Source organism: Monodon monoceros, unplaced genomic scaffold, assembly GCF_005190385.1.
Source record: "Monodon monoceros isolate NGI ecotype Baffin Bay Population unplaced genomic scaffold, NGI_Narwhal_1 Super_Scaffold_5, whole genome shotgun sequence".
Taxonomy (NCBI): domain Eukaryota; kingdom Metazoa; phylum Chordata; class Mammalia; order Artiodactyla; family Monodontidae; genus Monodon; species Monodon monoceros.
In genome coordinates, this window is record NW_021703782.1 from 19,070,932 (window position 1) to 19,095,104 (window position 24,173).

At 41.1% G+C, this 24,173-nt stretch overlaps 1 protein-coding gene across 2 annotated transcripts in view; it reads left to right on the top strand.

Annotated features, from left to right (window-relative positions):
- Nucleotides 1-24,173, top strand: part of SPTLC1 (serine palmitoyltransferase long chain base subunit 1) — a 74,649-nt gene that overhangs the window by 11,066 nt on the left and 39,410 nt on the right. For both annotated transcript variants that reach the window (XR_003790851.1, XM_029203421.1), the window contains exons 4-5: nt 15,315-15,408; nt 15,981-16,053. Coding sequence is in view for 1 of the 2 variants with exons in the window: in XM_029203421.1 (XP_029059254.1) it covers nt 15,315-15,408; nt 15,981-16,053 (167 nt within the window). In the remaining variant the exon portion in view is untranslated. The remainder of the gene's footprint in view (nt 1-15,314; nt 15,409-15,980; nt 16,054-24,173) is intronic.

A 24,173-nucleotide genomic window follows, 5' to 3' on the forward strand; every position in this document is an offset into this window, starting at 1 on the left:
AACATTCCTTTGTCAAACTCCTACTGCCTTTGGGTAATAACAGTTTACTTTCTAGAAACGTGATTCAACTGCATAAAGATGAAACTAAGAGTTTAGTCCAGTAGGAAAGTTCCAGCATCAAACTTAGAGAATGGGTGATACTGACTTGTCAAGTCATCCCAGAGATGATAGCGGAGCATCCTGCTAAGCAATGCCAGGATCCTTCTGTCAGCAGGGAGCAGAATATGTTAGCAGGGAGTATGAATACCCATGATATCCATTACGTAGCAGAGAGCAGACAGAACTGCTGACTAGAAGTTACGAATGTCTTACCTGATTGATCTTGCTTATATTTTTCTTTTCATGGGTACAAAAGTAGAATGACAAAAATCTGTGTCAAGATAGCCCTTTCATTAAATATGAACTAAAATATAAATGATAAGAAAACATCATTGCATTTTATTTTATTTTTTTCATTTTTGGCTGTGTTGCGTCTTCATTGCTGCATGCATGCTTTTCTCTAGTTGCGGTGAGTGGGGGCTACTCTTCGTAGCAGTGCACGGGCTTCTCATTGCAGTGGCTTCTCATTGTGGAGCATAGGCTCTAGGCACGCAGGCTTCAGTAGTTATGCCACACGGGCTCAGTAGTTGTGGCTTATGGGCTCTAGAGCACAGGCTCAGTGATTGTGGCATACGGGCTTAGCTGCTCTGTGGCATGTGGGATCTTCCTGGACCAGGGCTTGAACCCATGTACCCTGCATTGGTAGGCAGATTCTTAACCACTGCACCACCAGGGAAGTCCCTGCATCATTGCATTTTACTTCCTTAGTGATAGATAAAATACAGTCGATGCCATCTTAGATTCATGAAATCTAGTAAATCTCTTTATCACCCGTCTGTTAATTTTGTCTTTGGTATCTTCATTGAACCAGAATTCTAAATTTGGACTTGGTCATATTCATCCATTTTTGCCTCATGGTTTGTGTGTTTGCATACTTGTTTCAGAAATCATTTCCTATTCCAAGGTCACAAAGACCTTCTAAATTTCCCTCTGTTCCAAAATACTTTTTAGGTTTCTTTTAATATGCGTGGAATTCATCTTTGAATATGGTAATTCAATTTTATTTTTCTCCATAGAGAAAGAAATATGTGTAACTTAGTAGTTAGTGGGGGCAGCTGCTGTCATTTGCCATATATTTATATATAGGCACACCTCATTTTATTGCACTTCACTTTATTGCATTCCCATAGATACTGCACTTTTTACAAATTAAAGGTTTCTGGCAACCCTGTGTTGTCAGAAGATGGTTATCATTTGTTAGCAATAAAGTATCTTATAAAAATTAGAAAAAAGGGAGACCTTCAAGATGGCGGAGGAGGAAGATGTGGAGATCACCTTCCTCCCTACAAATACATCAGAAATACATGTACATGTGGAACATCCCCTACAGAACACCTACTGAATGCTGGCAGAAGACCTCAGACCTCCCAAAAGGCAAGAAACTCCCCACGTACCTGGGTAGGGCAAAAGAAAAAACAGAGACAAAAGAATAGGGACGGGACCTGCATCTCTGGGAGGGAGCTGTGAAGGAGGGAAAGTTTCCACACACTAGGAAGACCCTTCACTGATGGAGACAGTGGGTGGCAGGGAGGAAGCTTCGGAGCCACAGAGGAGAGCGCAGCAACAGGGGTGCAGAGGGCAAAGTGGAGAGATTCCCACGCAGAGGATCAGTGCCGACCAGCACTCAGAGGTTGAGAGCAGCACTGAGAGGCTCGTCCGCCCACGCGCCCGGGCAGGTGGGGGCTAGGAGCTGAGGCTCTGGCTTAGGAGGTCAGATCCCAGGGAGAGGACTAGGGTTGGCAGCGTGAACACAGCCTGAAGGGGGCTAGCGCGCCACAGTTGGGAGGGAGTCCAGGAAAAAGTCTGGAACTGCCTAAGAGGCAAGAGACCATTGTTTCGGGGAGCGTGAGGAGAGGGGATTCAGAGTACCGCCTGAACAAGCTGCAGAGACAGGCACGAGCCGCAGCTGTCAGCGTGGACATCAGAGACGGGCATGAAATGCTAAGGCTGCTGCTGCAGCCACCAAGAAGCCTGTGTGCAAGCACACGTTACTATCCACACCTCCCCTCCCAGGAGCCTGTGCAGCCTGCCAGTGCCAGGGCCCTGTGATCCAGGGAGAACTACCCCGGGAGAACACACAGCGCGCCTCAGGCTGTTGCAACATCATGCTGGCCTCTGCCACCTCAGGCTCGCCCCGCATTCCATATCCCTCCATCCCCCCGGCATGAGTGAGCCAGAGCCCCCTAATCAGCTGCTACTTTACCCCGTCCTGTCTAAGCAAAGAACAGACGCCCTCAGGTGACCTACACGCAGAGGCGGGGCCAAATCCAAAGCTAAACCCTGGGAGCTGTGCGAACAAAGAAGAGGAAAGGAAATCTCTCCCAGCAGCCTCAGGAGCAGCAAATTAAATCTCCACAATCAACTTAATGTACCCTGCATCTCTGGAATACTGAATAATAGATCATCACAGAATTCAGGTGGTGGACTTTGTGTAATTTTTTCTGTATATCTTTGCTTTTACCATTTGTCCTAGGGTTCCATCTGTCCATTTTTTATTTTTTGTTTGTTTTCCTTTTATTATAGTTTTTAGTGCTTGTTATCATTGGTGGTTTTCTTTTTTGGTTTGGTTGCTCTCTTTCATTTTTTCATTATTATTAATTTTTTAATTTTTAATATTTTTTTAAATTTTTTAATAACTATTTTATTTTTTTTCCCTTTTTTTCTCCCTTTTCTTCTGAGCCGTATGGCTGACAGGGTCTTGGTGCTCCGGCCGTGTGTCGGGCCTGTGCCTCTGAGGTGGGAGAGCCGAGTTCAGGACATTGGTCCACCAAAGACCTCCTGGCTCCACATAGTATCAAACAGCAAAAGCTCTCCCAGAGATCTCCATCTCAGTGCTAAGACCCAGCTCCACTCAGTGACTAGCAAGCTACAGTGCTGGACACCCTATGCCAAACAACTAGCAAGACAGGAACACAACCCCACCCATTAGAGAGGCTGCCTAAAATCATAATAAGGTCACAGACACCCGGAAACATACCACCGGACGTGGTCCTGCCCACCAGAAAGACAGGATCCAGCCTCATCCACCAGAACACAGGCACCAGTCCCCTCCACCAGGAAGCCTACACAACCCATGGAACCAGCCTTACCCACTGGGGGCAGACACCAGAAACAACAGGAACTACGAACCTGCAGCCTGCGAAAAGGAGACCCCAAACACAGTAAGTTAAGCAAAATGAAAAGACAGAAACACACAGCAGATGAAGGAGCAAAGTAAAAACCCACCAGACCAAACAAATGGAGAGGAACTAGGCAGTCTACCTAAAAAAGAATTCAGAGTAATGATAGTAAATATGATCCAACATCTTGGAAATAGAATGGAGAAAATACAAGAAATGTTTACCAAGGACCTAGAAGAAGTAAAGAGCAAACAATGATGAACAACACAATAAATGACATTAAAAATTCTCTAGAAGGAATCAATAGCAGAATGACTGAGGCAGAAGAATGGATAAGTGACCTGGAAGATAAAATAGTGGAAATAACTACCGCAGAGCAGAATAAAGAAAAAATAATGAAAAGAATTGAGGACAGGCTCAGAGACCTCTCGGACAACATTAAAGGCACCAACATTCAAATTATAGGGGTCCCAGAAGAAGAAGTTAAAAAGAAGGGGACTGAGAAAATATTTGAAGGGATTATACTTGAAAATTTCCCTAATATGGGAAAGGAAATTGTCAGTCAAGTCCAGGAAGTACAGAGAGTCCCATACAGGATAAATCCAAGGAGAAACACACCAAGACACATATTAATCAAACTATCAAAAATTAAATACAAAGAAAAAATATTAAAAGCAGCAAGGGAAAAACAACAAATAACATACAAGGGAATCCCCATAAGGTTAACAGCTGATCTTTCAGCAGAAACTCTGCAAGCCAGAAGGGAGTGACAGAACATATTTAAAATGATGAAAGGGAAAAATCCACAATGAAGATTACTCTACCCAGCAAGGATCTCATTCAGATTCAACGGAGAAATTAAAACCTTTACAGACAAGCAAAAGCTAAGAGAATTCAGCACCACCAAACCAGCTTTACAACAGATGCTAAAGGAACTTCTCTAGGCAGGAAATACAAGAGAAGGAAAAGACCTACCATAACAAACCCAAAACAATTAAGAAAATGGTAATAGGAACATACGTATCAATAACTACCTTAAATGTGAATGGATTAAATGCTGCATCCAAAAGTCATAGACTGGCTGAATGGATACACAAACAATGCCCATATATATACTGTCTACAAGAGACCCACTTCAGACGTAGGGACACATACAGGCTGAAAGTGAGGGGATGTAAAAAGATATTCCATGCAAATGGAAATCGAAAGAAAGCTGGAGTAGCAATTCTCATGTCACACAAAATAGACTTTAAAATAAAGACTAGTACAGGAGACAAAGAAGGACACTACATAAAGATCAAGGGATCAATCCAAGAAGAAGATATAACAATTGTAAATATTTATGCACCCACCTCAATAGATAGGCAAATGCTAACAGACGTGAAAGGGGAAATCGACAGTAACATGATCATAGTAGGGGACTTTAACACCCCACTTTCACCAATAGACAGATCATACAAAATGAAAATAAAGAAGCACAAGCTTTAAATGATACGTTAAACAAGATGGACTTAATTGATATTTATAGGACTTGCCATCAAAACACAACAGAATACACTTTCTTCTCAAGTGCTCATGGAATATTTTACAGGATAGATCGTATCTTGTGTCTAGCCTTGGTAAATTTAAGAAAACTGAAATCATATCAAGTATCTTTTCCAACCACAATGCTATGAGACTAGATATCAATTACAGGAAAAAATCTGTAAAAACTACAAACACATGGAGGCTAAACAATACACTCCTAAATAACCAATAGATCACTGAATAAATCAAAGAGGAAATAAAAAAATACCTAGAAACAAATGACAATGGAGGCACAATGATGCAAAACCTGTGGGATGCAGCAAAAGCAGTTCTAAGAGGGAAGTTTATAGCAATATAGTAATATTTCTTGTTTCTTCCTACCTCAAGAAACAAGAAACATCTAAAATAAACAACCTAACCTTACACCTAAAGCAGTTAGAGAAAGAACAAAAAAACCCCAAAGTTAAGGAAAGAAATCATAAAGATCAGATCAGAAATAAATGAAAAAGAAATGAAGGACACAATAGCAAAGATCAATAAAACTAAAAGCTGGTTCTTTGAGAAGATAAACAAAATTGATAAACCATTAGCCAGACTCATCAAGAAAAAAGAGAGAAGACAAATCAATAGAATTAGAAATGAAAAGGAGAAGTAACAGCTGACACTGCAGAAATACAAAGGATCATGAGAGATTACTACAAGCAGCTATATGCCAATAAAATGGACAACCTGGAAGAAATGGACAAATTCTTAGAAAAGCACAACCTTCTGAGACTGAACCAGGAAGAAATAGAAAATATAAACAGACTAATCACAAGCACTGAAATTGAGACTGTGATTAAAAATCTTCCAACAAACAAAAGCCCAGGACCAGATGGCTTCACAGGTGAGCTCCATCAGACATTTAGAGAAGAGCTGACAGCTCAAACTCTTCCAAAATATAGCAGAGGGAGGAGCACTCCCAAACTATTCTACAAGACCACCATCACCCTGGTACCAAAACCAGACAAAGATGTCGAAAAGAAAACTACAGGCCAATATCACTGATGAACATAGATGCAAAAATCCTCAACAGAATACTAGGAAACAGAATCCAACAGCATATTAAAACGATCATACACCATGATCAAGTGGGGTTTATCCCAGGATTGCAGGGATTCTTCAGTATGCCCAAATCAATGTGATAAACCATATTAACACATTGAAGGAGAAAAACCATATGATCATCTCAACAGATGTAGAAAAATCTTTTGACAAAATTCAACACCCATTTATGATAAAAACCCTGCAGAAAGTAGGCATAGAGGGAACTTTCCTCAACATAATAAAGGCCATGTATGACAAACCCACAGCCAACATCATTCTCAGTGGTGAAAAACTGAAACCATTTCCTGTAAGATCAGGAACAAGACAAGGTTGTCCACTCTCACCACTATTTTTTTTTTTTTTTGTATTTTGCGGGCCTTTCACTGTTGTGGCCTCTCCCGTTGCGGAGCACAGGCTCCGGACACGCAGGCTCAGCGGCCAAGGCTCACGGGCCTAGCCACTCCACAGCATGTGGGATCTTCCTGGACCGGGACACGAACCCGTGTCCCCTGCATCGGCAGGTGGACTCTCAACCACTGCTCCACCAGGGAAGCCCCACTCTCACCGCTATTATTCAGCATAGTTTTGGAAGTTTTAGCCACAGCAATCAGAGAAGAAAAAGAAATAAAAGGAATCCAAATAGGAAAAGAAGAAGTAAAGCTGTCACTGTCTGCAGATGACATGATAGTATACATAGAGAATCCTAAAGATGCTATGAGAAAACTACTAGAGCTAATCAATGAATTTGGTAAAGTAGGAGGACACAAAATTAATGCACAGAAATCTCTTGCATTCCTATACACTAATGATGAAAATCTGAAAGAGAAATTAAGAAAACACTCCCATTTACCATTGCAAAAAAAGAATAAAATACCTAGGAATAAACCTACCTAAGGAGACAAAAGACCTGTATGCAGAAAACTATAAGACACTGATGAAAGAAATTAAAGATAATACAAACAGATGAAGAAATATACCATGTTCTTGGATTGGAAGAATCAACTTTGTGAAAATTACTGTACTACCCAAAGCAATCTACAGATTCATTGCAATCCGTATCAAACTCAGTGGCATTTTTCACAGAACTAGAACAAAAGATTTTACAATTTGTATGGAAACACAAAAGACCCCAAATAGCCAAAGCAATCTTGAGAACGAAAATCGGAGCTGGAGGAATCAGGCTCCTGGACTATAGAGTATACTACAAAGCTACAGTAATCAAGACAGTATGGTAATGGCACAAAAACAGAAATATAGATCAGTGGAACAGGATAGAAAACCCAGAGGTAAACCCACCACATATGGTCACCTTATTTTTGATAAAGGAGGCAAGAATATAGAATGGAGAAAAGACGGCCTCTTCAATAAGTGATGCTGGGAAAACCGGACAGCTACATGTAAAAGAATGAAATCAGAACAGTCCCTAACAGAATTCACAAAAATAATATCAAAATGGATTAAAGACCTAAATGTAAGGCCAGACACTATAAGACTCTTATAGGAAAACATAGGCAGAACACTCTGACATAAGATCCTTTTGACCCACCTCCTAGAGAGAGGGAAATAAAAACAAAAATAAACAAATGGGACCTAATGAAACTTCAAAGCTTTTGCACAGCAAAGGAAACCATAAACAAGACCAAAAGACAACCCTCAGAATGGGAGAAAATATTTGCAAATGAAGCAACTGACAGAGGATTAATCTCCAAAATTTACAAGCAGCTCATGCAGCTTAATATCAAAAAAGCAAACCACCCAATTCAAAAATGGGCAGAAGCCCTAAATAGACATTTCTCCAAAGAAGATATACAGATTGCCAATAGTTACATGAAAGGATGCTCAACATCACTAGTCATTAGAGAAATACAAATGAAAACTACAATGAGGTATCACCTCACACCAGTCAGAATAGCCATCATCAAAAATTCTACAAACAATAAGTGCTGGAGGGGGTGTGGAGAAAAGGGAGCCCTCTTGCACTGTTGGTGGGAATGTAAATTGATACAGCCACTATGGAGAACAGTATGGAGGTTCCTTAAAAAACTAAAAATAGAACTACCATATGACCCAACAGTCCCACTACTGGGCATATACCCTGAGAAAATCATAATTCAAAGAGTCATGTTCCACTGTTCTTTGCAGCTCTATTTACAATAGCCAGGACATGGAAGCAACCTAAGTGTCCATCAATAGATGAATGGATGAAGAAGATGTGGCACATATATACAATGGAATATTACTCAGCCATAAAAAGAAACGAAATTGAGTTATTTGTAGTGAGGTGGATGGCCCTAGAGGCTGTCATACACAGTGAAGTAAGTCAGAAAGAGAAAAACAAATACCATATCCTAGCACATATATATGGAATCTTAAAAAAAAAAAAAAAAAGGTTCTGAAGAACCTAGGGGCAGGAGAGGAATAAAGATGCAGATGTAGAGAATGAACTTGAGGACACGGGGAGGGGGAAGGGTAAGCTGGGATGAAGTGAGAGAGTGGCATGGACATATATACACTAGCAAATGTAAAACATAGCTAGGGGGAAGCAGCTGCATAGCACAGGGAGATCAGCTCGCTGCTTTGTGACCACCTAGAGGGGTGGGGTTGGGAGGGAGACACAAGAGGGAGGAGATATGGGAACATATGTATATGTATAGCTGATTCACTTTGTTATAAAGCAGAAACTAACACCATTGTAAAGCAATTATACTCCAATATAAATGTTAGAAAATAAATAAAATTTTTAAAATTAGAAAAAATATTTTTGTTTTATTGAGATATAATTGACATATAGCATTGTATAAATTTAAGGTGTACAACATAATTATTTGACTTGAACACATCATGAAATGATTACCACATTAAGTTTAGTGAATATCCATCATCTCATTTAGATACAAAATTAAATAGAAAAATTTTTTTTCCTTGTGATAAAAACTCTTAGGATTTACTCTCAACAATCTTCATACATAATTTAACAGCAGCATTAATTATATTTGTCATGATGTACATTGTATCACCGGTGCTTATTTATCTTATAACTGAGAGTTTGTGCCTTTTGACCTTCATCCTGTTCCCCCTCCCCTCACCCTGCCTCTGGTAACCATAGATGTGATCTCTTTTCCTATGAGTTTATTCGTTTCTTTTTGAAGTATAATTGACTTAAAACACTGTTTATTCATTTCTTTTTGAAGTATAGTTGACTTAAAACACTGTTAGTTCCTGGCACACAACATGGTGATTTTATATTTTTGTACATTTCAGAATGATTACCCTGATGAATCTAGTTACCATTTGTCACCATACAAAGATATTACAGTAATTATTAACTATATTCCCCACACTGTACATTTCATATCCATGACTCACTTAATAACACACAACACACCACGCATATATGGCAAATCTTTTTCCGTACATCTATCGATGGGCACTGAGATATTGCTACCCCATCTTGGCTATTGTAAAGCTGAAATGAGCATAGGGGTGCAAGAATATTTTCTAACGAGTGTTTTTGTTTTCTTTGGGTAAATACCCAGGGGTAGAATTGCTGGATTGTATGATAGTTCTATTTTTAATTTTTTGTGGAGTTTCCATACTGTCCTCCATAGTGGCTGCACCAATTTACATTCCCATGAATAGTGCATGAGGGTTCCCTTTTCTTCACTTCCTTGCCAACATTTGCTATTTGTGGTCTTTTTGATGATAGCTATTTTGACAGGTGTGAGGTGATATTTCATTGTGGTCTTGATTTTCATTTCCCTGATGATTAGTGATCTTGAGCATCTTTTCATGTGCCTATTGGCCGTCTGTATGTTTTCTTTGGAAAAATATCTATTCAGATACCCTGCCCATCCTTGTCTTGTTCTAAATCTTAGAGGTAATGCTTTCAGCTTTTCACCATTGAGTATGTTAGCTATGGGCTTGTCATATGTGGCCTTTATTATGTTGAGATATGTTCCCTCTATACCCACTTTGTTGAGAGGTTTTATCATAAGTGATTGTTGAATTTTGTCAAAGACTTTGTCTTTATCCTTACTGAGATGTTCATGATTTTTATTCTTCAGTTTGTTATTGTGATGTATCATGTTGATAGATTTTCAGATATTGAACCATCCCTGCATTCTTGGGATAAATCCCATTTTATCATGGTGTATGATCCTTTTAATGTATTGTTGAATTCAGTTTGCTGATATTTAGTTGAGGAGTTTTGCATCTATGTTCATCAGTGATATTGGCCTGTAATGTTCTTTTTTTGTGATATCACTGGTTTGGGTATCAGGGTGATGCTGGCCTTGTAGAATGATTTCAGAAGCATTCCTTCCTCCTCTGTTTTTTTGGAATAGTTTAAGAAGGATAGGTCTTAACCCTTCTTTAAAGGTTTGGAAAAATTCACCTGTGAAGCCCTCTGGTCCTGGGCTTTTGTTTGTTGGGAGTTTTTATTACTGATTCAGTTTTATTACTGGTAATTGGTCTGTTCATATTTTCTACTTCTTCCTGATTCAGTCTTGGGAGATTGTACATTTCTAGGAATTTGTCCATTTCTCCTAGGTTGTCTATTTTTTGGCGTTTAGTTGTTCATAGTAATTTCTTATGATCCTTTATATTTCTGCAGTATCTGTAACTTCTTTTTTCATTTCTGATTTATTGATTTGGACCCTGTTTTTTCTTGAAGAGTCTTGCTAAAGGTTTATTAATTTTGTTTGTCTTTTCATAGAACCTACTCTTCATTGATCTTTTCTATTGTTTTTTAGTCTCTTATTTCATTTATTTCTGCTCCAATATTTATTATTTCATTCCTTCTACCAACTTTGAGATTTACTTGTTCTTTTTGTAGCTCCTTTAAGTGTAAGGTTAGGTTGTTTATTTGAACTTTTTCTTGTTTCCTGAGGTAGTCTTATATTGCTTTAAACTTGCAACAGCACACTTCCCTCTGGTCACCAGAGCTACATGCTCTGAGTGTGCCCTGTGTGTGTGCTGAGCGAGTCTTTCTGTTTTGGTGTGCTGACTAACTACTGTGGGTGCTTGGTAGCCATGGTTGGCCCTTGGTCCAGTTGGTTGCCAGACCCTGCCTTGTGCAGAAGTTGCTGGCCCCTGGTAGGCATGCCCAGATCCTGGCATGGCTGGCTGCATGGCCAGGGGAGTCCCAGTCCTGGTGCCAACCAGCTGGTGGGTGGGCCCAGGTCACAAAGTAGCTGGCTGTAGGGCCAGGGGTCCCAGAGCTAGTGTTGGCCTAGTGTTTGTGGGCAGGGCTAGTCCTGGATTGCCTGGGGCTCAGGGGGTCCTATGATAGCCTGCCTGTTGGTGAGTGGGACTGTGTCCCGGCCCAGCTGGCTCCTTGGCCTGGTGTTTCCCAGTACTGGTGCTGATTAGCTGGTAGGCAAGGATCAGTTTCAGTGCTAATAAGCTAGAGTGAGGATTCAAAAATGGCACTTGCCAATACCAGTGTTGCCATGGTATGATAATCTCCCAGAAGTGGCTGCTGCCAGTGTCTGTGTCCCCAGAATGAGTCCCATTTGCCTCCTGCCTCTCTGGGAGGCTCTCTAAGTTCAGCGAGCAGGTCTGACCTAGGCTCCTTTCATATTACTTCTGCCCTTGGATACTGGAGTGTTTGAGATTTTGTGTGCAGCCTTTAAGAGTAGAGTCTCTATTTCCCACAGCTCTCTGGCTGTCCCAAGAGGAAGCTCCACTGACCTTCAAAACCAAATGTTTGGGACTTCCCGGGTGGTCCAGTAAGAATCCACCTTACAATGCAGGGGACCCAGGTTCAATCTCTGGTCAGGGAACTAAGATCCCACATGCAGTGTTGCAACTAAGCCCACGCACCACAACTACACCAAGCCCGCGCGCCTCAACTGGAGAGCCCATGTGCTGCCAACTACAGAGCCCATGCACTCTGGAACCCCTGTGCCACAACTACAGAGCCCACACACCCCAGAGCCTGCATGCCTCAACTAGAGAAGAGAAAACCTGCATACCACAACTAGAGAGAAGCCCACGTGCCACAACGAAAAATCCCACATGCCTCAATGAAGATCCCGCATGCCTCAACTAAGACCTGGTGCAGCCAGAAATAGATAAAATAAGTAAATAAATAATAAATTTTAAAAAAAAAACCACAGATGTTCTGGGGGTTCATCTTCTGGGTGCAGGACACCCAGACTGGGGAACCTCTTGTGGGACTCAGACCCCTCACTCCTTGGGAATGACCTCTGTAATTGTAATTATTCTCCCATTTGTGGATCACCTACCTGCGGGTATGGGTCTTGACTATACCATGTCTCCACCTCGCCTACCCATCTCATTGTGATTCCTTCTATCTTTAGTTGTGGAAGATCTTGTCTGCTAGTCTTCAGGTCATTCTCATCAACAGCTGCTCTGTAAATAGTCGTAATTTTGGTGTGCCCATGGGAGGAGGTGAGCTCAGGGTCTTCCTAGTCTGCCATCTTGGCCACTCCCAATGCAATAAATTATTATTTATTTATTTATTTTTGGCTGTGTTGGGCCTTCGTTGGTGCACACGGGCTTTCTCTAGTTGTGGCAAGCAGGGACTACTCTTCGTTGTGGTGCACAGGCTTCTTGCTGTGGTGGCTTCTGTTGTTGCAGAGCATGGGCTCTAGGCATACAGGCTTCAGTAGTTGCAGCACACGGGCCCTAGAGCGTGCAGCTTCAGTAATTGCAGTGCATGGGCTCAGTAGTTGTGGCTCAAAGGCTCTAGAGCGCAGGCTCAGTAGTTGTGGAGCACAGGCTTAGTTGCTCCGTGGCATGTGGGATCTTCCCAGACCAGGGATCAAACCTGTGTCCTCTGCATTGGCAGGCGCATTCTTAACCACTGCACCACCAGGGAAGTCCCAATAAATTATTTTTTAATTAAGGTGTGTACATTGTTTTTTAGACATAATGCTGCTGTACACTTAATAGACTACAGTATGGTGTAAACATAACTTTTATATGCACTGGGAAACCAAAAACTTCATGTGGTTCTCTCGATTGCTATACTTGCTTCATTGCGGTGGTCTGGAACCGACCCCAGAGTATCTCTGAGGTGTTCCTGTATACACAATTTTCTTGAGTTCTGGATTCTTTCATTCGTCCGTTTGTCTGTTCTCCCTCAAGTGCCAAACCTGTTGTTAATGGGGGTCTGTAGTATTTGTTTCTTTCTGGTAAAGCACCATTGTCCTATTTCTAAGTTCACTTATGTAATTACTGACTCTCAGTAATAGTGTGGTTGTGGGTTTTGACTGGAAGGGTTTTATTTTCCCTCCCTTGACTCTTCTGAAGCCTTGTTGTGAAGATGTCTTTCTGTATCGGTTTTATTTGCTTCTGTGAGGAACTTTGAAGTGTCTTCAGCTCCAGGATTCCTGTGTTAAGTGCCCTGTCTGGCTTACTGCTGCAAGCCTGCATGGGGCACAGGTGTGAGCCTTCCAGTTCTCATGGAAACTGTTTTCCTTTCCTGCCCCATGTGCTAGGCAGAAACAAGATGTCTACATCCCTACATCATGCTGGCAGCTTATCAACTCTGGTCAGGGGCTTTGGGTGTACTTATTCCTGGTAGTTTGATTTCTCTGTGTGTCCCAGTTTTTTGTAGAATGGCCTCAGCTTTCACAGCAGCAACCGTTAGTACAGACTTGTCTACATGGATATTTTTTTTCATCTTTTTGTGGGTGCCAACACCTCCACATCAGGGAGGACTTATGAAACTAAAGAAGTCCTGGGAAGTGGGAAACTAAATAACACAGTGGATTATTTGAAAGAGAAGAAGCTCTTGAAGCAATAGGGAAAAAAAAGGAAAATATGTAATGAACACCTCTTATAATGACAAGTTGAGAAATGAAACTGAGGCTTATGCAGGCCAGGTAACATCTCTGAGTTTCTGAAGTGGTCAGTAGCCATAATACTGACGGGATCTGCCTGACTCCACAACCATGTTCTTTTCACCGAGTCTTGTACGAGTTCATCTGCTTTTGTGAATTTACTTCAAGTAGTCATTCTTTTCCTTCCCTGGTTTCCCAGCATCTTTCGTTATTTTTCTCATAGAAAACCAGTTCTGTTAAAACATACCAGTGAGAGTGGTGTTTCCCAATCTTTTCTGACCACAGTGCATTTTACAGAGCAGCCCAGTGCACAGAGCAATGCATGTGTAGAACAGTTATGTGCCACCGTCCTTTCCCTGGCCCTGTTGGTGCATTTCCATTCCATTCTATTCTTATGGCTTACTTTAGGTGAAATAGGCTGGCTGTGACTAAGTAAATTGATCTCACAACCCTTTAATAGCTCATGTCCCATAGTTTGGCCAGTGTTTTGTTTTTTTTCTTTTTTGGTTTATTTATTTATTTTTGGCTGTGTTGGGTCTTCATTTCTGTGTGAGGGCTTTCTCTAGTTGTGGCAAGCTGGGGCCACTCTTCATCGTGGTGTGCAGGCCTCTCACTATCGCGGCCTCTCTTGCTGTGGAGCACAGGCTCCAGACGCGCAGGCTCAGTAGTTGTGGCTCACGGGCCTAGTTGCTCCGCGGCATGTGGGATCTTCCCAGACCAGGGCTCGAACCCGTGTCCCCTGCATTAGCAGGCAGATTCTGAACCACTGCACCACCAGGGAAGCCCTGGCCAGTGTTTTTGAAGCATGACTTAAAGCTAGAGTATTTGTCAGCAGAGGATGTAATAGGTTGTCTCCTCAAGAGCCCATCTCTTGTCTCAGCTGAACTCAATCCATGCTTCTCCTGTGCAACTGGCCACTCTGTTTTCCCCCCTTTTGGGATGAGGGGGATTCCTTTTAAATGGTATTCCAGCATTAACTTTAGAAATTGGGAACAGAGCTCACTTATTCTTTTGGTGGCTTCCTGTAGATAACATGTAATTTTTTTAAAATATTTATTTATAGTTATTTATTTATTTATTTTGGCTGCACCGGGTCTTAGTCGCTGCATGCGGACTTCTTAGTTGCAGCGTGCATGTGTGATCTAGTTCCCCACCAAGGATCAAACCCGGGCCCCCTGCATTGCGAACGCAGTCTTACCCACTGGACCATGGGGGAAGTCCTAGTAACATGTATTTTTAAACCACTTAACTGTAAGATTGTTACTTGCTCTGCCTCTTCATACCTTTGATCTTGATCTTTTTATATTTCCTCCCTGTTTGTCTCATTCCAGGTACTTTATTTAGCAGCTTCTTTCTTAAGTGAGTTTTAAAACTAAAGCAACGGTTTGCCATTCATCTATTCATCTTGGAATTCTAGCTCAATTTTTTTTATTTAAGTACTACGAGGTGGCCTATTAAGAGTAGAATTGATGACCGAGTATCTGATTTTTAATATACTATTGTCTAATTTTACTTTTTAAGAATAAAAAGAGAGCTAGGAGGCCAGAAGGCAAATAGAGTAGAATGACAACACTTGTGTGTCCTGTCACCTTCCCTCTTCTGGACAGCTGATAATGTGTGTCCTGTAACAAGAATGACTGCTGAAGTATACCACTCCTGTCTCTTTCCCCAGCCCTCCAAGCCATAACATTGTGGTGAATGGAAAAGAATGTATAAACTTTGCCTCATTCAATTTTCTTGGATTGTTGGATAACCCTAGGCTCAAGGTAAGTAGCACATATGCTGAAGTGGACAGATAACATGACTGACATAAGCATCTGGACATAAAATAAGAGACAAATGCAGAATATCAGAAGGGGCTGTGTAAGTACTTACTCTTTACTCTTTAGTGACAGAGCTGTAACCTAGTTTTCAACAAAGGGAGGCAAGAGTGTCCTAATGTGGCTTAGTGTTGGGTGACAACCAGAGAACTATATGAACCAGACCCAGGTAATAGTTGGAGATGTGTCTAGGAAATTGCTTCATCTCCTGTTGGGATTGTGGGCCAGTAAACATTTTTTGAGGAAACACCTGTGCCCACAAATGCCAGAAAGTACGAATGCATTGAGTTAACCAGGTTTTAATGATCAAGCTAATACAACTTTTCCATGTTTTAAGTCGTATACCTAAGTCTTCCCATCCCTCTTTTCTTTATATCCTGTTAGAATTGTCTTAGTACTAAGAAAGGAAAAGCCAGGGTACTGGGGAGCTATGTGGGTTAAAGAATAGGAAATGTCATTTTTAAACTGTTAAAGATATATTATTACAGTCTAATTTTTTTTTTTTTACTTTCACAAAGGCAGCAGCTTTGGCATCTCTAAAGAAGTATGGTGTGGGAACTTGTGGACCTAGAGGATTTTATGGCACATTTGGTATGTTTTCTGTCATATTTTTCAGACTACTGCTTTCAAGAATTAAGATTCAGTTTGATTTCAAAACTCCTTGGAAAAGGTATCCTTAATTAGTTGTGGTAATAAGCTGGTGAACTTTCTAGATTTTGTGTTTGAAATCATTGGTAGGAGATGCATTGGTCTGGGGCTGACTGTCCCTTGTGGAGAAGAGTCATAGGTATCTAAGGCACACTGTCTCAGTAGGGCGAAGCTTGAGCTCTTGTTGCATTTGCCCCAGGAGACATGGTGTGAGGAGACTTTTTGCCGTGCATGACAGTTGTAAGGGGAAGCATCCTGTTGTGAGTGGCTCTGCTCTTTGTAGTCGTGCAGGAACCCAGATTTTCCCTGTCTCGTTGCTCTAGGCCTCAGGGCACCATCTTTGTCTGTGTGACCGAAGCCAAGTGATGAGTATGGAGGAGCAGGAGTGCAGGGCATTGGCACCTGTTTAGGTGGGCAGGTGGTGTTGCTCATCATTCTGGCCACATTCTGTTGGTGAGAACATTACCCAGGTCATGTCTCCCAGCAGAGGGACTGGAAAATTGCTCTAGCTGGGCAGCCACCACGTGCCGGGAGGAAAGTGAGAACAGATTTGGGGGATGGGGGAAGTCATAGACTGTGTAGCCCTTTTCTTTCTGGAATGAAGACAAAGGATCATTGATTTCCTTGTGTGTGGATGACCTGGAGATGGGCTAACTACATATTAGGATGAGAGTGTGATTTCAAACACGATGAACTCCCTAAATCAGAGTCATCAAAGAAGACCCTGGAATTTTATGGTGGTTTTTTATTAAATGTATATTGTTCTTTGCTTCTGAAAATTTCAAAAATGTTGTTAAATAATTTTCCAAATGAGTATATTACTGGAAATAACATTCTGGTTTACAAAATGTCAGAGGGTGGGGACAGTGGGGCCAGGGAAGTCTCTTTTGTCTTCTCTCCTCATTTTCATTTCTGGGTCTTTGTTTTTTTCACTTTAACAGTTAAGATGTTTTTATTTAAGGGAGCACCTTTCTTTATCCCTTAGCTAATTTAGTGGTTAAATTATTTTTATTGGAAACAGATGATGGGAGTTGGTGTCCAAGAATCCTACAGTTGGAAAGGATCTTTAAAATCCTGGATTCCAGCATCCCAGTTATTCAGAAGAACAGAAAGCTCAGAGAGGTTAAGTGACTTCCTCATGGTCACATAGCTAACTAATTTCAGCCCTAAAACTAGAAAATAAGTATTCTGATTTGCAATATTAATGGCAAGATCAAAGACTTAAAAGAGCTCAGATCAGAGGCTCCCTCTTTCCTCTAGCCTAGTGCAAACATGATTTGTTTGCCTGCTTTTTATTGGTAGGGTATTATTTCCTTCATAAGAATTAGAAAACTAAAAAAGGCATTTTTTTTACAAAGTTGTTTGTTGTAATCTGATCAACAAGGCTTTCTTTCCATGATCTGCTTGTGGGGTAAAGAAATTGCTTTCTTAAAAGCCTCTCTTTCTAGTAGATCTTATTTGCATGTGTGGCCTTGGCTCTTGCTCAGGAGTTAATCTGAGAAGACTGATAAGAGATTTATTGCTAAATTTAGAGAAAAAAAAGTTTCAAATCTTCAAGACCAGTTTTCCCAGAGCTATGGAAATATGTTGTTTTAATTGCCCAGTCAGTTTTTCATTTGGATCACCTGAAATATGTGTAATAGGATGCTGTGTGCCTCCAAACTTGGGGGGGGGTCTTTAATGATTTTTAAATTATTTTTTTTAATTTAAATATAGTTGACGTACAATATTACGTTAGTTTCAGGTTTAGTATATAGTGATTTGACATGCATACATTATGAAATGATCACCATGGAGTCTAGTAACCGTCTGTCCCCAAAGTTATTAAAATATTTTTGGCCATATTCCTTATGCTGTATGTTACATCACCATTGCTTATTTATTTTATAACTGGAGCTTTGTACCTCTTAATCCCCTACACCTAATTTTCCCCACCCCGATCCCCTTTCCCTCTGGCAACCACGCCTTTGTTCTGTGTATCTATGAGTCTGTTTTCATTTTGTTTGTTTTGTTTTTTAGAGTCCATATATTAGTGAGATCATATGCTATTTGTCTTTCTCTGTCCAACTTATTTCACTTTTCATAAAACCCTCTTGATCCATCCTAAATTAATTTTCTTGATTCAATAATTCAATCCAAGATATAAACCTCAAAGATTTAAAGAGATAGTGAAGTCTTCTCCCCACTGCCATTCCACCCCCAAAAAAGACAGCTACTCTCAGTAGTTTCTTGTTCATTCTTCCAGGCTTTTTTCAGTGTGTGCAAACCACTTCCATACATTTTTCCCCCAGTTTTACAAAAATAGTAGCATACCACATACATGTGGTGTGGTGTTCAAGTGCGTTTTAAATTTAAATTGGATTTGATCTTTCAAGTGTCTGAATGGGCCTCCAGAGTCAATATAATGAACACACAGTTGTGTATTAGCTACTCTGTGAACTACATTATTGGTCACTGTGTCATCCTTATCCTAATGTAGTCGAAGGTTCAAACAGACTGTGGTATCTGGACAAAGGTTGAAGGTTAATTTGCAGTGTGATGGTTTTGTAATAAGACACCAAACCTACAGCTTGGAGTAATGTGTATTGTTTTCTGAGTACATTGTCCTTCCTGTAAACTTGTTTTGTTCCTTTTCAACAGTTGCCCATGCTTGCTTATCATCTTTTTTCCTTTCTTTATGTGTATATCGTATGTATTTTTACTTGGTTTTCCAACAGGGTATTTTCTATGTTTTTCCTTATTCTGGAACTAATCACTTCAATTACTGTAGTTGTATTAAATTACCTTGAAATTTCAGTGTTAGATAAGTTCAGGAAGATACTTGAGGTCAGCTAAGGCTATATTTTAAATCTCTAAAATACCCTTGGGACTTCCCTGGTGGCGCAGTGGTTAAGAATCCGCCTGCCAATCCAGGGGACACAGGTTCGAGCCCTGGTCCAGGAAGATCCCACATGCCACAGAGCAACTAAGCCTGTGCGCCATGACTACTGAAGCCCGTGTGCCTAGAGCCCGTACTCTGCAACAAAGAGTAGCTCCCACTCGCCACAACTAGAGAAAGCCTGCACACAGCAATGAAGACCCAACGCAGCCAAAAATAAATAAATAAATTTATTTTCAAAATAAAATAATAAAATAAAATACCCTCTATAATTAAATTATTCTAAATATTTAGATATTTGCCCTTTGTACTGAGCATTAAAGCAGAAGTGAACTTCCCTTTCCTCTCATTTTAGTAGCTTGTGTGTGAGGCTAGGGTCTCTTTCCCAGGCCCACCAATAGGTTGCTTTTGATTTTGGCTTTTTCTTTTCCTGGAAGTACTAATATCACTCAGGCATCTGTTTTCAGTGATGAAAATGCTCTGTCTTTTAGCTCTTTTCTCAACTTTTCAGATAGTGAATGAAAATCACTTATTGGAAAAGTAAATTTCCTTATTAAAACATTTTCTGTTATTTCATAGTAACATATTAGATGGTACTAGATGATTAACACAGAAAAAGAAAATTGACAGTTGAATTAAAATTCTTCTAGTTTCTTAGGCTAAATGTTCTCCTGCCTCCTAAAGGCCCAGCAGGTTCTTAAAATAGTCTTGTGAGGACTGTGTGGATCAGAAGTGTTTCCACCTTCTCATCTTATTGTTTTAATGTGTAGTTTAGAATCAATCAAGTGATTTTATCAGGTTGTGGAGCCTTCCTTTCCTCTAAGGCTAATGGGGTCCCTGTGCACTTGGATAGTTTCTCTTGTTGAACCTCTGTGATTGTTTTGTTTGTAATGCATTCAGATCTCATTTACATGTGGTTTATCCCTGTGCCTGGGATCTGCTTTGCATACATGATGCCTACTTGACTCTTTGGTCTTAAACTAAATCAAAAGACAATTAGTGGCAGAGTTTCATGGTGAGAGATAGTGGCATATAATTATGTTCTAGAGCCAATAGTGAACAATTGTTCATTTGTTTATTTTAAAAAATATTTTCTCTCTGTTGTAGGACCATGAATGCATGTTTTAGTAGGAAGGGCATTTGGTCATAAAATTCCTAGATCTGCCACTTCTTCCTACCAGTCATGGAATTGTAGTTTTCGCAGTGTAGGCAGGGAATCATCTTTGTTGCACAACTTAGAACATTTTGGTAAGAATCACATAAGATACTGTATGTGAAAACATTCTGGAAAACATTCAGCACTGTTTTTAATGTTCTAATGAGTACATAGGTGATATTTGTACTTTTAAGAAAATTGTCCAAATCTCAAGGGATTTAAAAAAAGTCTGTAGGGCTTCCCTGGTGGCGCAGTGGTTGAGAGTCCACCTGCCGGTGCAGGCGACATGGGTTTGTGCCCTGGTCTGGGAAGATCACACATGCCATGGAGTGGCTGGGGGGGTGAGCCATGGCCGCTGAGCCTGCGCGTCTGGAGCCTGTGCTCCGCAATGAGGGAGGCCACAACAGTGAGAGACCCGTGTACTGCAAAAAAAAAAAAAGGTATGTAACACAAAAATATGGAGATTTTAAGAGAAAATATAGTTGGTTGTTTTTAAACTGTTCTAAAGTTGGGTATTTTATAGTCTTTCCTCTGAAAAACAATCAAGAAGGCCATAATACCTCCTTTTATTCTGATAAATATGAACTTGAATAAGTGGCTTTAATATAAGATAGTCCTTTAATATCCAGGATTTGGATAACGTAATTAGCAGATAGCATACCTTTTTTCCTTATAAAAGATTACTTTTTTTTGGAGGGGGAAAGCTTCAGAGCCCCGGAGAAGAGCACAGCAACAGGGGTGCAGAGGGCAAAGCGGAGAGATTCCCGCACAGAGGATTGGTGCCGGCACTCACCAGCCCGAGAGGCTTATCTGCTCACCCTCCGGGGCGGGCGGGGATGGGAGCTGAGGCTCGGGCTTCAGTCGGAGCAGAAGGAGAGGACTGGAGTTAGCGGCGTGAACACAGCCTCCAGGGGGTTAGTGCACCACGGCTAGCCGGGAGGGAGTCCGGGGAAAAGTCTGGACCTGCCGAAGATGCAAGAGACTTTTTCTTCCCTCTTTGTTTCTGGTGCGTGAGGAGAGGGGATTAAGAGGGCTGCTTAAAGGAGCTCCAGAAACGGGCGCGAGCCGTGGCTAAAAGCGCAGACCCCAGAGACGGGCATGAGACGCTAAGGCTGCTGCTGCCGCCACCAAGAAGCCTATGTGTGAGCACAAGTCACTATCCATACCCCCCTTCTGGGGAGCCTGTGCAGCTCGCCACTGCCAGGGTCCCAAGATCCAGGGACAACTTCCCCGGGAGAACACACAGCACGCCTCAGGCTGGCGTAATGTCATGCCGGCCTCTGCCGCCACAGGCTCACCCCGCACTCCATACCCCTCCCTCCCCCAGGCCTGAGTGAGCCAGAGTCCCTGAAGCAGCTGCTCCTTTAACCCCGTCCTGTCTGAGTGAAGAACAGACGCCCTCTGGTGACCTACACGCAGAGGTGGGGACAAATCCAAAGCTCAGTCCCAGGAGCTTTGAGAACAAAGAAGAGAAAGGGAAATCTCTCCCAGCAGCCTCAGAAGCAGTGGATTAAAGCTCCACAATCAACTTGATGTACCCTGCATCTGTGGAATACATGAATAGACAACAAATTATCCCAAATTGAGGAGGTGGACTTTGAGAGCAAGATTTATTATTTTTTCCCCTTTTCCTCTTTTTGTGACTGTGTATGTGTATGCTTCTTTGTGACATTTTGTCTGTATAGCTTAGCTTCCACCATTTGTCCTAGAGTTCTATCCGTCTGGGTTTTTTTTTTTTTTCTTTAAAAAAAAATTTTATTTTGTTCTTAATAATTAATTTTTATTTTAATAACTTTATTTTATTTTATCTTACTTTATTTTATTTTATCTTCTTTATTTCTTTCTTTCCTTCCTTCCTTTCTTTCTTTCTACTTCTACTAATTCTTTCTTCTTTCTTTCTACTTTTTCTCCCTTTTATTCTGAGCCGTGTGGATGAAAGGCTCTTGGTGCTGCCGCCAGGAGTCAGTGCTGTGCCTCTGAGGTGGGAGAGCCAACTTCAGGACACTGGTCCACAAGAGACCTCCCAGCTCCACGTAATATCAAACAGCAAAAATCGCCCAGAGATCTCCATCTCAACACCAGCACCCAGCTTCACTCAACGGCCAGCAAGCTACAGTGTGGGACACCCTATACCAAACAGCTAGCAAGACAGGAACACAACCCCACCCATTAGCAGAGAGGCTGCCTAAAATCATAATAAGTCCACAGACACCCCAAATCACACCACCAGACGTGGACCTGCCCACCAGAAAGACGAGATCCAGCCTCATCTACCAGAACACAGGCACAAGTCCCCTCCACCAGGAAGCCTACACAACCCACTGAACCAACTTAGCCACTGGGGACAGACACCAAAAACAACAGGAATTACAAACCTGCAGCATACAAAAAGGAGACCCCAAACACAGTAAGATAAGCAAAATGAGAAGACAGAAGAACACACAACAGATGAAGGAGTAACATAAAAACGCACCAGATCTAACAAATGAAGAGGAAATAGGCAGTTTAACTGAAAAAGAATTCAGAATAATGATAGTAAAGATGATCCAAAATCTTGGAAATAGAATAGAAAAAATGCAAGAAACATTTAACAAGGACCTAGAAGAACTAAAGATGAAACAAGCAACGATGAACAACACAATAAATGAAATTAAAACTACTCTAGGGCTTCCCTGATGGCGCAGTGGTTAAGAATCCGCCTGCCAATGCCGGGGACACAGGTTCGAGACCTGGTCTGGGAAGATCCCACATGCCGCGGAGTAACTAAACCCGTGTGCCATGAGCCTGTGCTCTAGAGCCTGCAAACCACAGCTACTGAAGCCTGCACACCTAGAACCCGTGCTCCGCAACAAAGCCACAGCAATGAGAAGCCCTCGCACCACAATGAAGAGTAGCCCCTGCTCGCTGCAACTAGAGAAAGCCCACGCGCAGCAACAAAGACCCAATTCAGCCAAAAATAAATTAAAAAATTTATTTTAAAAAAATACTCTAGATGGGATCAATAGCAGGACAACTGAGGTAGAAGAACGGATAAATGACCTGGAAGATAAAATACTGGAAATAACTACTGCAGAGCAGAATAAAGAAAAAATAATGAAAAGAACTGAGGACAGTCTCAGAGACCTCTGGGCCAACATTAAACGCACCAACATTCGAATTATAGGGGTTCCAGAAGAAGAGAAAAAGAAAGGGACTGAGAAAATATTTGAAGAGATTATAGTTGAAAACTTCCCTAATATGGAAAAGGAAATAGTTAATCAAGTCCAGGAAGCACAGAGTCCCATACAGGATAAATGCAAGGAAAAATACGCCAAGACACATATTAATCAAACTGTCAAAAATTAAATATAAAGAAAACATATTAAAAGCAGCAAGGGAAAAACAACAACACACAAGGGAATCCCCATAAGGTTAACAGCTGATCTTTCAGCAGAAACTCTGCAAGGCAGAAGGGACTGGCAGGACATATTTAAAGTGATGAAGGAGAAAAACCTGCAACCAAGATTACTCTACCCAGCAAGGATCTCATTCAGATTTGATGGAGAAATTAAAGCCTTTACAGACAAGCAAAAGCTGAGAGAGTTCAGCACCACCAAACCAGCTTTACAACAAATGCTAAAGGAACTTCTCTAGACAAGATACACAAGAGAAGGAAAAGATTTACAATAATGAACCCAAAACAATTAAGAAAATGGGAATAGGAACATACATACCGATAATTACCTTAAATGTAAATGGACTAAATGCTCCCACCAAAAGACACAGATTGGCTGAATGGATACAAAAACAAGACCCATGTATATGCTGTCTACAAGAGACCCACTTCAGACCTAGAGACACATACAGACTGAAAGTAAGGGGATGGAAAAAGATATTCCATGCAAATGGAAACCAAAAGAAAGCTGGAGTAGCAATTCTCATATCAAACAAAATAGACTTTAAAATAAAGAATATTAGAAGAGACAAAGAAGGACACTACATAATGATCAAGGGATTGATCCAAGAAGAAGATATAACAATTGTAAATAT